Below are 12936 nucleotides of genomic sequence, written 5' to 3'. Positions count from 1 at the left end.
TTTTTTTTTTGGTCTGTGCAAATACCAGAAATTTCATTATAAGTTCAATGATAAATGTATAAATTTTGAATTGTAAATCGTGAGTGAGGCAGGAAAAGGAAGTGCTGGCAGCCATTAGTAGTTATTTGTGTATTAGTGTAAATGGACTCGTTAGAAACACACTTGACTGGTAAGTAAACCAGCACCAGCTCTGATGGAGCATGTCCACTCGCAGGGCTGGGGATGCCAGTGAGAGTGCCAGATGTCACCCTGGGGCTTTCCAGCTTTGCCTCGAGGTGGTCCCAGCCTGGAGCCCGTGGGAAGAGGTCCCTATTTTCAGTCCTGTGGCATTCCCGTGTGCACTGTGTCCCCAGAGCACCTGCCAAAGGTACTTGGAGCTGATTGCTGCTTGTTTATTTTTAGGTATCTTGCAATATATTCAGAACTCTCCCTCCTAGTGACAGCAATGAATTCGACCCAGAAGAAGATGAACCTACCCTCGAGGCATCGTGGCCCCACTTACAGGTACTTTGACTTTTCATTTCTGTTATGAAAGAAAACTCCATTAACTCTTCTCCTGACGAGCGTGGGCACTCCTTGAAGAAAGTGACCAAATTAGAAGACATAATGGTGAGCTGAAGAGTCCTTTTTGTCTGTCTTGTCTTTTCTAGTTTTTTGGGACAGGGTTTCTTTGTTGTATCTCTGGCTGTCCTGGAACTCGCTCTGTAGATGAGGCTGGCCTTGAATTCAGAGATCCCCCTGCCTCTGCCTCCTGAGTGCTGGGGCTTTCGTGTTGCTTGTGCTTGATAACTGGCATGGCAGAAGAAGGGAACTGGGTTCAGTCCAGTACTTCTGCATGACCCACTGGGTCCCCATGTTGCAAGTCTTATTCCTTTATCAGAACCTTTCTGTGGTCCCGCCCAGTGGAATTTCAACCAAGAGCAAAACTGTTTTCACATTAGTGTTAGCTGGATGTGATTAGGTCATGGAGTACATACCTCATTTTTAGCAGTAGGTACCCAGGGACCTTGTATGCTTTGTCTTTGCGATAACAGTGAGTGGGTTTCCTCCGTTTCCTCCAAGGGCCAAGCCAAAGTGCAGTTTCCTTTGTAGTGGCGTCAGACAGAAACAACAGAGAAAGCTGGGGTGAAGGTCTGTTTTCTTCTGAGCTGAGATCACTTCCCATGCCGGGGAGTCAGGACCACCAGTGCCTTGCGTAGGCTAGTGGGAGGTCCTACCTTGTTTGCTTACACATTAGCTGACACTTTTCAGCTCCTTATTCCTCTGTGTCCTTTCTTGAGGCCAACATCCCTCAAAAGAAGAAAACAGAGAAGCTTGACTCTGTTGACCCCTAAAGCCATTTTTCCATTGAGTTGGAATGTCTTCAGAGGCCAGTGATAAATAACAAGAAGGAAGGGGAGGGGTGGAGAGAAAAAAACATAGCCTTGTCCATCTGCATCCCAGGGGGAGCCACTCAGTGACGTTTTGAGGGGTGAGTTGAATCTAACAGTGTATGCTTTCCCCACTTTAGAGGCTTTGATACAGATTCGCCGCTTGGCCTGTCCCTTTCTGGTACCTATAGGTTGCTCTAAGTACACAGTGGGATGTCTTTCCTGGTTCCAGGGCAGGGCTGTTTTTGTCAACATGTCCTCAGGCTTGACACTGTGTGGTCCTGTTAGAGGTGCCAAGGCTGGGCAAATTACATTAGTTTCAACACTGTTTGATTTCTTAGCTTAGATGTTTCTTTTCTCTAACTGCCTGGTGAGTTATGTGTACTGTAAGATTTGTAAGCCTCGTGTGCTTTTCATATGTATATCCTAGGTGATACAAAATTCAAAAAGGAACAGAACAAAACTCCTTTGAATGGTAGAATTCTTGTCGTGTTTCATTCTTCTTTAAGAATTCTTTAATGACTTCTTGCGTGAGCTTAGCGAGCTTCGATCAGTTCCCTCCTCATCCTTTCTACCCTCCCTGTCACTGAAACTTGGCTTTTCGGCAGATCTGCGGCCTACTTTGATTTTCTTTTCTTTTCAGTTTTTGAAACAGGGTCTTACTATGTAGTCCAGAGATCTGCCTGGCCCTGCCTCCTGAGTGCTGGAATTAAGGCATGTGCCACCATGCCTGGATTGATTTTTTTTTTTTTTCTTCCTTTTAAACCCACTGAGTTGAGTTAGGGTTGCTTGCATGAGCATGGGTCAGGGCTTATTTACTGGGGCAAGGGCAACTTATTGGTGGCTACACCACTAGAGAAAATGTCATGCCTTATTCTTTTTTTTTGAGACAGGGTTTCTCTGTGTAACAGCCCTGGCTGTCCTGGAACTCACTCTGTAGACCAGGCTGGCCTTGAACTCAGATCCACCTGCCTCTGCTTCCGGAGTACTGGGATTAAAGGTGTATGCCACTGCAACTAGGTGTCATGTCTTATTCTTAATGCTTGGTACCTGCCAATTTGATTGAAATTTAGTCTGAGAGGAAAAAATAATTAAAAAAGAAAAAGTTAATTTTTCTAGGAATGTCCTACATCTTGTGGTGTACATCCCAGTGAAGAGCCAGGCCATTCTTGCCATTTGCAAAGCATTTTTAGCACTTTCTTAGACATGTTTCCCCTAAAATTCAACAAGGACTGACTCAGTATTTCAATTTATCTTCTTGAACTTAAAAAAAAATTATTAAAATGTCATTATAAAGAACTTGCAGATAAATTGTACTTAATGATATAAAATAGAAGGCTAAGTTAATTTCTTAGCATTGCATTAACGTGTGTACCACATCCTAGCTTCACTGACTGACTGTGGGAATGCTAACTGCTGGTTCATATGACGCTACAGTAGCAGTGAGCCCTGGCAATGAGACTTTTGCCCTTTGAGATAGGAAGTCAGGAATGTTTACAGAAGGGGCTGGCTATATGTGTGCTGACATCTTGTTCAAGCCTGTAGTCCTTCCAGCCCTGTCTTAGCTCCGAGGGAACTAGTGTGACTAAGGTTGGAGCAGGTGCAAAGAGCTGACTTTGAAAAGTCACAGGAACAGCAGACACAGTGGCCCAGGAGACAGGCTGGGCAGTCAAGGGCTCACGGTCATCCTCAGCTGTAGAATATGTTCAGGGCTGCGGAAGGCTCTGGGAGATCCCGTCTCAGAAGACACAGAGGTGAGGCCAGAGCGAGAGGGCCTGCTTGGCTTCACTCTCTGCTGCTTTGTGGACGTCCTGGCACAGGTCCAGACTAGTGTCAAGAGCCCTAGGGTTTTTTGGGGTAGCCTTCCTGCACAAATCAGTCGCCTTTTCATTCTTTCCATTTCTCAAGTGGATGGCTTTAACTGACGGGATCATTCAGGGAGTGTTTCAGAAATCTCCTCAGCCTGGCAAGATGGCTGAGTGTGAAGGTGCTTGCCACACCTGTCTGGAAATCCAAGTTTGGTCCCTGGAACTCATGATGGAAGAAGAGAAATGACTCTTGACTTTCCATGTACAACTCCTATACACACACACACACACACACACACACACACACACACACACACACACACCACACAATAAATAATTTAAAGAAATCTCTTTCTTTTCATGTTGATTATTGATGCCATTATCATATGTCACTAAATTCAATGTTTTATCTGACTTGTCCTCCGAGTGCTAGGGATGAACCCAGGGTTTTGGCACATGCTGGCTGGCACTGCCTGGTCTACATCTTCTGCTCTTGATTTTTTTTTTTTTTTTTTTTTTAAATATGGTCTCCCCATGAAGTTTGTATTGGCCTTCTCTCACTGTCTGTCTCTCACAGGCTGTCTCTGGCTGGCCATCCTTCTGCCTCTGCCTCCTGAGTGCTGGAGTTGTATACCACTATACCCGGCTAATAGCCTTTAAATTGTTACAACAACTGATTGTTTTCACTTTTGTGAATTCCATAATTCACAACATGCTTCCTCTTCTGGACCATATTTTAGAAGAGAGCAAAGTGTGACTATTGGAGAATAATAGAGAGTAAGGAAATGACATGATTGGTTAGTTTGTAGTTGGCTGTTCTTACTGTCCAGCTAACTCACTGTTCCTGCAGAACTCTGTTTTTAATTTGTGACCCGCACAGAATTACGAAATAGACAACAGAATATCAATTTCACACGGTGTTTGAACACATATGTCAGGGTTTACTTGTATGCTTGCTGTTTAATTTTTTCCTAGTACTTCTGTTGGTGTATTTTAAGCTAGTACGACACAGTTCCCATGGTTATTGTTTGTGTGTTTTCTGAGATTAGATCTGCCTTCCCGGGAAAATATAACTTTGCAGGACCTGTTTATAATTAAGGATGGCTTTCAGTGCCTTAGAGTGAGACTTGATGCCAGGAATGTTAACTTTTTGCTCATGGACCTTCCTTACGAGACCTCAAATAGTAATTTATACTCCCACTCCCAGTTTCTCCCTTTAGAAACTCAAGGGAGACTGGATTCTGAGGTGCAGTTTGTGCTTATTTCTAAATGTGTCTGAAGTGTTTCCACAAGTTACTTTAAGCTGCAACTGCTTTCAAGGGGTCAGAGTAGAAAAAGCCATCGTCAGCCCCGGTGGAAAGGCTGATGGTCAAGTGCAGCCTGGGAGAAGGAGCTCTTCCTTTGTGTGGAGTCGGGACAAGGGTGGTTTGAGTAAGTCTGCAGTTCTGTATGGACAATCAGGAGTTGAGAAATGAGTGTGTTGAAAAGAGAACAGTTGTGTGAGGAGGGAAAATTCAAGCCATATTGTGACTACAACACTACCACATCACTGGGAAAGACCCCCCCCCCCCCCCAATTTAGAAAGCTTTTAAGAGAACACCAAACCAAACCCACGCACAGTTTTGTGAGTTGTCAGCCCCTCCCTCATTTGACATGAGGTATCTCTATGTCACCCAGGCCCCATCTGGAAACCCTAGACCTGCCTCATCTTCCCGCATAGCTGAGATTGCAGGCACATAGCACCACACCACAGAGCTTTATGAAAACATTAGATGCTCACGGGGAAGTGGGCAGGGGGCAGGGGGGCAGGGGGCAGGGGGGCAGGGGCAGTGCCAACCCGAGTTCCATCCCCAGAACCCATATGGTGGAAGGAGGGAGCTAATCCTGGAAGTTACCTTCCACTCTCGTACACACACTAAATACACAGTAAAAAATGCTAACAGGAATACCACATTTAAGTGTTAGAGTCGAAAGCCACCAGACTTCTGTAAGAATATTTAAGTTAGTTATATCTCTGGACCTTTACAAGTCCCTCAGTTAGTTTTCAGTGGCCTGTAAGGCCAACAATTTTTAATAAAAGTTTTTAACTACATTTATTTATTTGTTTGTAAGAGTGTACACACACCTGAGTGTGTGTGTGTGTGTGTGTGTGTGTGTGTGTGTGTGTGTGTGTGTATGTAGGGGTTCAGGACAACTTCTGGGAGTTGCTTCTCTCTCTCCTTTTACCATCTGGTTCTAGGAATTGAACTTGGTTCCTTAGGCTTGACACCAAGCCCCTGCACTAAGCCATTTCCCTGGCCCCTATTACTTCTTTATCACAGTTTGGTGGTATTTGCCCTTGTGCCTGTGTTCATTAGTCATCGTATAGTTTGAACTATTAATCATGAAAACAGTGGTGGTCAGGGTCTCACTGTGTAGCTCTGACTATCCTGGAACTCATTGTGTAGACCAGGCTGGCCCAGAATTCTCAGAGCTCTGTCTGCTTCTACTTCTTGAGTACCAGGATTAAGGATGTGTGCCACCATACTGGGCCAACAGTGATGTTTAAAAGTGCTGTTGACTTAGCACAAATAAAGACAGTGTCAGACTGTCAAGGATGCAGTTTTATTCCCTGTCTGCACTTGAAATTGAAAGATGCCCGTTGCACTTGAGAGTGTTTGAAGAGCATCAGAAGTGACTAATTCTGTCCAATTGTGACCCTTAAGCATACACTTAAAATTATTCTGCATGGTGACATGAGAAGTATGCATAGATCATATTACTGCATGCTGCAGTACAGTGGTGGTCCTGTGGAAGCATGCTGTGTGATCACTTTGACCACAGGCTATCCTAGCTGTGGAAGCATGCTGTGTGATCACTTTGACCACAGGCTGTCCTAGCTGTGGAAGCATGCTGTGTGATCACTTTGACCACAGGCTATCCTAGCTGTGGAAGCATGCTGTGTGATCACTTTGACCACAGGCTATCCTAGCTGTGGAAGCATGCTGTGTGATCACTTTGACCACAGGTTGTCCTAGCTGCTTTTTCAGGAGATACCAGTTGTACTTGACAAAACAACACACTGATTATTAAGATTTAGACATTTGGCAGGTATTCCTCTAAAACAAGGAAGCCCAATTGATAATAATTCTTCGTACTGATAGAATCTGAACACTAGAAGTATAACTTAGAATTCGAACTTTAGAAAGCCAGGATCTGTTATATAGCATATAGCTGTCTTATAATAGATATCTGTTATATACCAAGCTTTCTAGCCTCCCAATTTTTTTTTTTTTTTTTTTGGTTTTTCGAGACAGGGTTTCTCTGTGTAGCTTTGCGCCTTTCCTGGAACTCACTTGGTAGTCCAGGCTGGCCTCGAACTCACAGAGATCCGCCTGGCTCTGCCTCCCGAGTGCTGGGATTAAAGGCGTGAGCCACCACCGCCCGGCGCCTCCCAAAATTTAAGGACTGTTCTTGGGAGAAAAAAAAAATGTGAGTTTTAGAAAAAGATACTATGAAATAGGATTTGTCAGTATTTGAAAAGTCTGCGTGAGTCAGTGAGTCAATAATTCCCAATGGGAAAATGACCCATGGTAGGAACACACACAATCAAGGTCCATCCAGATTGTGGGATAGTTGGCTAGTTCATTGGTATCATTTCAGATTCTGCATCGCAACCTGTTTTTTCTACTTTTTACTTTTTTATGGTGTGTGTGTGTGTGTGTGTGTGTGTGTGTGTGTGTACACGTACCGTGCATGTGGAGTTGAGAGGCTAATGTCAGGAATTACCCTCCATTGTTCTTCAGCCTTACCCTTTGAGGCAGTGTCCCTCAGTCACACCCAGAACTCAGTGGCACACTTGGACTAGCCAGTTGCTATGATGATGCCGCATCTCTGCCTCTGGAGCTGTAGGTGGCCGATATACCCATTCACCTGATGAGTCCTGGGAGCTGAACTCCAGTTCTTGTGTGGGTGGCATGTGCTCTTAACTTCTAAGCTGCACTACAACTCATGTTTCAGAAATGACAGACTGTTGAGTTTTGATGCTTGCATTAAAGAAGAATGAATATGATTCTGTGAGAAGACTCTAAAATATTATCTTCCCAACCTTGATTTTTTTTAAAGTATACTTCAACCAAAACAATAAATCACAGCTTGAATAGTCAAGCAGATGTGAATCTATCTTCTGATATACCAGGTATTAAAGAGTTTTACCAAAAACACAAACAGTGCAACGCTTTATTTATTAATCTTATTTTCTCAAGTCAGGGTTGTCCTAAGTAGACAGCCTGGCCTTAAACTCACAGCACTCCTGCCCTAGTCTCGGAGTGCTGGGATTTCAGGCATGTCTCAGCAGCCCTAGCTAAGTTCTTTTCTTTATAATAATGTTTTAAAATAACAGTTGGTTTAAAAATATATATACTTATGTTAACATGTAATGTATTTTATTGTAAAATGAAATGAAGCATATTTTACATTTTCTCAGCTTTTCCTTATAAATACATCTAAATTAAATATTCACACATATATGCATATTTATCTCAAAGCTCTTCGGTATGTCTATTAATTTTAAGTGTGGAAGAAAAAAACACAAGTGTTGTTTTAGGCAAATGATGGTGATTATGTTTGTCACTGTACAGAAGGCTTTACATGTAACATTACATTTAATCTTACTGTCATCTCCATTGCAAAATGAAAGAAACAGATTTCAGAAAGTGAGCATGCTTAGGCTTATCCAGCTAGTAAGGGCTACAGCTGGGTTCTGAAGAGTTTTCGTTCAGTGGTGCTGCCCTCTAGTCTGATGTGGCCTTTAACATAGATCTATTGTACCAAGAGAGAGTAAACATCGATCCTGCACTGTTTGTCCAAACAGTTATTTGAGGTTGCCCCTGCCCATGTGACTGTGCTGTTTCCAAACGAGGATATTGAGTTACACAAACATTGCTTACAAGAGTATAAAATGACATATACTTTCTTAAAGAAAATCTGGCAGTGATTATGCACAATCCAGAATGTTTGGGTGTCCTTTGATCTGACAAGTCCCCTTTTAAAAATGTTTACTCATGAAATAATTGAAGAAGTGTATGTTTTGTATGATACGATCGCAGAGTACTTCACTAGAGAAACACTATAGAAACTACTTAAATATGTGAGTATATGTGATTGCTTAATTATGAACAGCGAAATTCATTATAAATTATTAGTAATGACCTATTTACTAAAACGATGGTTTGGATACTCTTGATACAAATTATTCATAATGTACTGTTTAGATGATAAAAGTAACCTATCAAGATATGCAAAGATTTATATATAGTACAGATCTATGTTTCAGAGGGAGGGGTGTACATAAAATGTTAACAGTGGGCCAGCAAGATAGCTCAGCAGGTCAAGGTATTCTTAGCATCAAGTTGACCTGAGTTCAGTCCCAGGGCCGCAGGGTGGAAGAAGAGAACTACCTCTGAACTACCTACATAGAGAGCCCGGTGGAGTGGGAGGACAGACTTTTAACAGTGGGATTCTCTGTAAATGGTGAGAATATGGATTTTTATTTGCTTTGGCCATATTTCTTGCTTTTAATTTTAAAAGGTAAAAATTATAACACTAAGCCGGGCAGGGTGGTTCATGTCTTTAATCCCAACACTCAGGAGGCAAAGGCAGGTGGATCTCTGTGAGTTCAAGGACAGCTTGGACTACAAAGTGAGTTCTAGGACAGTTAGGGCTGTTATACAGAGAAACCTTGTCTTGAAAAACCAAACCAAACAAACAAAAAATTATCACACTAACTTGTGAGTCGAAAGAAAGGCAGCATGACTCATGGATTGATAGTTAAACCTAATGTCCTAAGCCTCGTCAGTTTTAGTGGAATGTGTTTGTCATGGATTTTAATTTAAATTTAATGAATTCTAATTTGAAGTTAACTACAATCTTTTTGTTGCAGCTTGTATATGAATTTTTCATACGATTTTTGGAAAGTCAAGAATTCCAACCCAGCATTGCCAAAAAATACATAGATCAGAAATTTGTATTACAGGTAAGCATTTGTTTTTGTAGTTGTATGCATATAATTTATTTACTAACATGTTATCTCATTTTCTTGGATATTGTTAGAAATAACAACAATCTTGTTGGTGACTGTTACGTTGTCTCTTAATTAAATATGTTTATGCAAGGTAGTTTCTCTTTTTGCCCATTAAAAGTAACAATGCCTTTTAAAAATTATTTGTGGTGGAATTTAATTCCATACTAATCACAAGGAATATCCATTTCTAAATCTTTCTAAGCTTTCTTATAGTTTAATTATAGAATAATTTCATTTATATGATTAGCTTGTACAAATCTTTATAAAATTACATTTATGCCCAGTGGTGGTGGCACATGCTTTTAATTCCAGCACTCAGGAGGCAGAGGCAGGCAGATCTCTGTGAGTTCGAGGCCAGCCTGGTCTACAGAGCGAGTTCCAGGACAGCTGGGACTGTTACACAGAGAAAACCTGTCTCAACAAACAAAACAAACAAAAACAAAAATGCATTTATGTATTTTGTGTGTATTGTGTATTTATATGGTTGTATGCATGTCACAACTCTCGTATAGAGATCAAAGGACAGCCCCTCCAGAGTCATTTCTCTCTGCCTTGTCGGTTTTGTGAATTGAACTCAGCTCATCAGACTTGGCGACAAGTACCTTTACTGCTAAGTCGTCTTCCAGGGCCATTGTGTGCATCTTTATGTGGCTTTAAAACCTGTTCTTTAGGAAAGGTTTTTTTGAAGCACTTCAGGATATACCTATTAAGAGTGAGGAATGAGCTTGTGGGTACAGAGCACAGGTCATCAAACTGTGAGGATGCAGCTGTCACTGGGCAAGCACCCAATTTAACACTGGAAAATCTCCTGCCTGTCCATTTGGGGTGTCTTAGGGCACCCATTTTTCCTGGTTTCTCGTTCTACATCTTGAAGCTGTCAGTACATCTTCCTTTCTTCCTGAGATTTGGGACACAATGCTGAAAGTGAGTTTTTAAGAAACACCTCCTTGCTCCGATTGCATTTACTTATCTATTAAAGTGGACACTGGAGCAAAGTGCTGTATGGACTGTTGCTCCTCTGACAGGAAAGAAAATACCTGTCTCCAACTGAGACACTCATCTAAGTAGAACTTAAGTAAAAGCATAATTGTGGCAGACATCTGGTCTCCTATGCCTTCACAGGAAAAAAGCCACTAACTTTCATAGTGAGCTCATGCCCTGTCCTAATTAGATTAAATTCAGAATTCAGGATATCCACATTGAGCCCCGGCCAATATTTTGCTCAAGGTATAGCAGGATCATAGACTCCAACCCAACAGAGTTCTAGGAGCAGGCCGTCTGCCCAGAGCAGAGACTTTGTGGTGCTCCAGCCCTGGATGCCAGCGGAGAGCTGGGAAGGAGTGTTGGTCTTGGGGGAGGGGTTTTTAGCACCTGCATCCTCTTTCCCTGGGTATACAGGCAGGGTGTTGAGTTTTGCTGTACACAGAGAGTCCACTGGTACTGCATTGGTGTGTCATGTGGATTGGCCCACCAGCTGTCCATGAGCATTCTCTGTCATGGACTGAGTTCTTAATTCTATCAACCTTTTCTCACTTGTCAGAGTTTGAATCCTTCAGTAGACTGTAGAAGTACTTTTGTCTTCAAGTGTGAAGTACATCTCTGAACACTGTGTCAGGAGCTTGATCAGGCCAGTTCAGCTTGGTGCTCCATTCTCTTGTCTGATTTCTTAAAGGGGAACTCTCAATAACAATTCTTGAGGTTGGATGATTTTACTAACTTCTGTTGACTTCTGGTCTTCACTGACTTTAATAGGCTCTGCGTGTTGCTTGCTGTAAAGCCAGGTTTTCTTTTGATCTTGGTGTGTGTGTGTGTGTGTGTGTGTGTGTGTGTGTGTGTGTGTGTGTCTATCTTGCTTTTAAAATCTAATTGAAACCTACCATGTATTCTGTGGAGTATCATCAATCTCCAGTTTTAGGAGATCTTTCTCGATGTTTCTTGTTATCATCTTATTCACAGTCTTGTATCTTTATGACATTTGTGAGCTTCTTAAATGCACTGACTTTTGACCTCATTTAAGTCATTGATTAGAATTGTGATATTTGACAAGGCTAGTAGAGGCCTGTTATGGGTTTTTAGAAGTTTTCTATTTTAGCAGATTCATGAGTCAGTAATTGAAAATTGGTTTTGTTTATAACGGTAGCAGAGAGACTTGCTTAGATGCTTTGTGAATATAGCACTCTCCTCACCCTGGAGTGGTGTAACTTTGTCATCTGAAGATGTGGCAGGCCAGGTATCCTGGCACACACCTGCAGCCTCAGCTCTTGGGAGGCACTTCACAGGCTCAAATTCCCTCACCGCCTCTGGTATTTGAACACTTGGCTCCCAGTTGGTGGAGGGGTTGGGGGTTGGGGGGTTGGGAGGTGTGGCTTTGCTGGAGGAAGTAGGTCACCAGGAGCAGGCTTTGAGATTCTATAACCTCACCAGTTTTAAAGTTCGTTCTTGCTTGCAGTTTAAGATGTGGTCTCCCAGCTTCCTGCCTCTGCTTGCTAGCCTGCCACTTCCGGCCACACCTCTCCCTGTCATGGTGGACTCTTAGCCCCCTGAGCTCTGAGCCAGAACAACTCTTTTCTTCCCTAAGTTACTTTTGGTCATGGTGTTTTATCACAGCGACAGAAAAGTAACTAATACCAGCTACACAAGGAGAGAGACTCTCAAGAAAAAAAGTGGGGAGTTGAGGCATTGAAGTACCGTTCCTCAGCCACGCAGCATGTTAGTAAACTGGTTGGACTTATTTGATCCTGGCCCGAGTGCCTGTCAGCTATGGGTGAGGTCAGCTCTCCTAGGTTATTCCCTGGACAAGAAGATGAAGTACAGATAGCGAGCGGATCTGTGTCTGGTGTGTGTTCAGCCGCTTCATTTTCCTGGCCTTTGCTTCTTCTCCAGTCTGCTGATGGCACAGCTGCCTTCCCGATGCTTCGCTCTCTGTGCCGGCTTCTGAGCTCGCTCGCTGGGTACTCTGTTCCCAGCTTGGGCCCTGCTGGGGTCCACAAGCCTTTGGGGCTGGAGGAGCTCCTTCTGATAATTGCTCTACCCCTCCCAACCACACCCCTCTTGCTCTGCTGTGTCTAACTGACCCTCAGCTGGCAGTGCTTCCCACTTGTGATTAATATTCGGATATTGTCTACGCCCTCCTTCTGTCCCAGCTTATGTCCCCCACACCAGACCACACCTAGCCCTTCTGTGTTTTATGTCTCAGGACATGAAAAATCCTTGTACCCTTACTTTTCATAAAAGAAAATAACATTTTCTTGTACGTTTTCTTTGAGCCAACCTTTTCTTTTCTCTAGATGCTTTATGATCTCAAAATGTTTTGGTGAGTGCAGCGGGAAATTTACTAAGTTAAAGCCACAAGATTTAAATGTGCTTTCTGTTGCAACTAAATGTACTTCTTTTCTTTTCCTAGCTTTCTTCCCATAAGTGAATACAAAAAAGCAAAATAAGAGCTACTTTACTGTGCTGTAGTGGGCCATAAGGAAGCTGCACTGTAACGTAGTATTGGAGCTGAGAACGGGCTCCTCTGTGTGCTCGCAGCTGACTGCCAGCAAGCGTTCCTATTTGATCCGAGCTTTAGTCTACTCATTCACTGTGTGGATTGCAGGATGAGCAGGAAAGTAGCAGGCGGACCACGAGACACAACCCGAATGCTGTCGCTTGACTGCTTTGTTCATTTATCAGTGTGGATACAATGAGTTCTTAC

The 12936-nt window shown here is 42.8% G+C and overlaps 1 protein-coding gene across 3 annotated transcripts in view; it reads left to right on the top strand.

Moving 5' to 3' along the window:
• The window catches only part of Ppp2r5e (protein phosphatase 2 regulatory subunit B'epsilon), a 154220-nt gene that overhangs the window by 108518 nt on the left and 32766 nt on the right, over positions 1 to 12936 (top strand). For all 3 annotated transcript variants that reach the window (XM_059279900.1, XM_059279899.1, XM_059279901.1), the window contains 2 exons: positions 403 to 504; positions 9099 to 9191. In XM_059279900.1, coding sequence (XP_059135883.1) covers positions 403 to 504; positions 9099 to 9191 — 195 coding nt within the window. The remainder of the gene's footprint in view (positions 1 to 402; positions 505 to 9098; positions 9192 to 12936) is intronic.

This window comes from Peromyscus eremicus, chromosome 14, assembly GCF_949786415.1.
Source record: "Peromyscus eremicus chromosome 14, PerEre_H2_v1, whole genome shotgun sequence".
NCBI lineage: Eukaryota > Metazoa > Chordata > Mammalia > Rodentia > Cricetidae > Peromyscus > Peromyscus eremicus.
The sequence above is the reverse complement of the archived record's forward strand: the minus strand, read 5'-3'. Positions and strand labels throughout refer to the sequence as shown.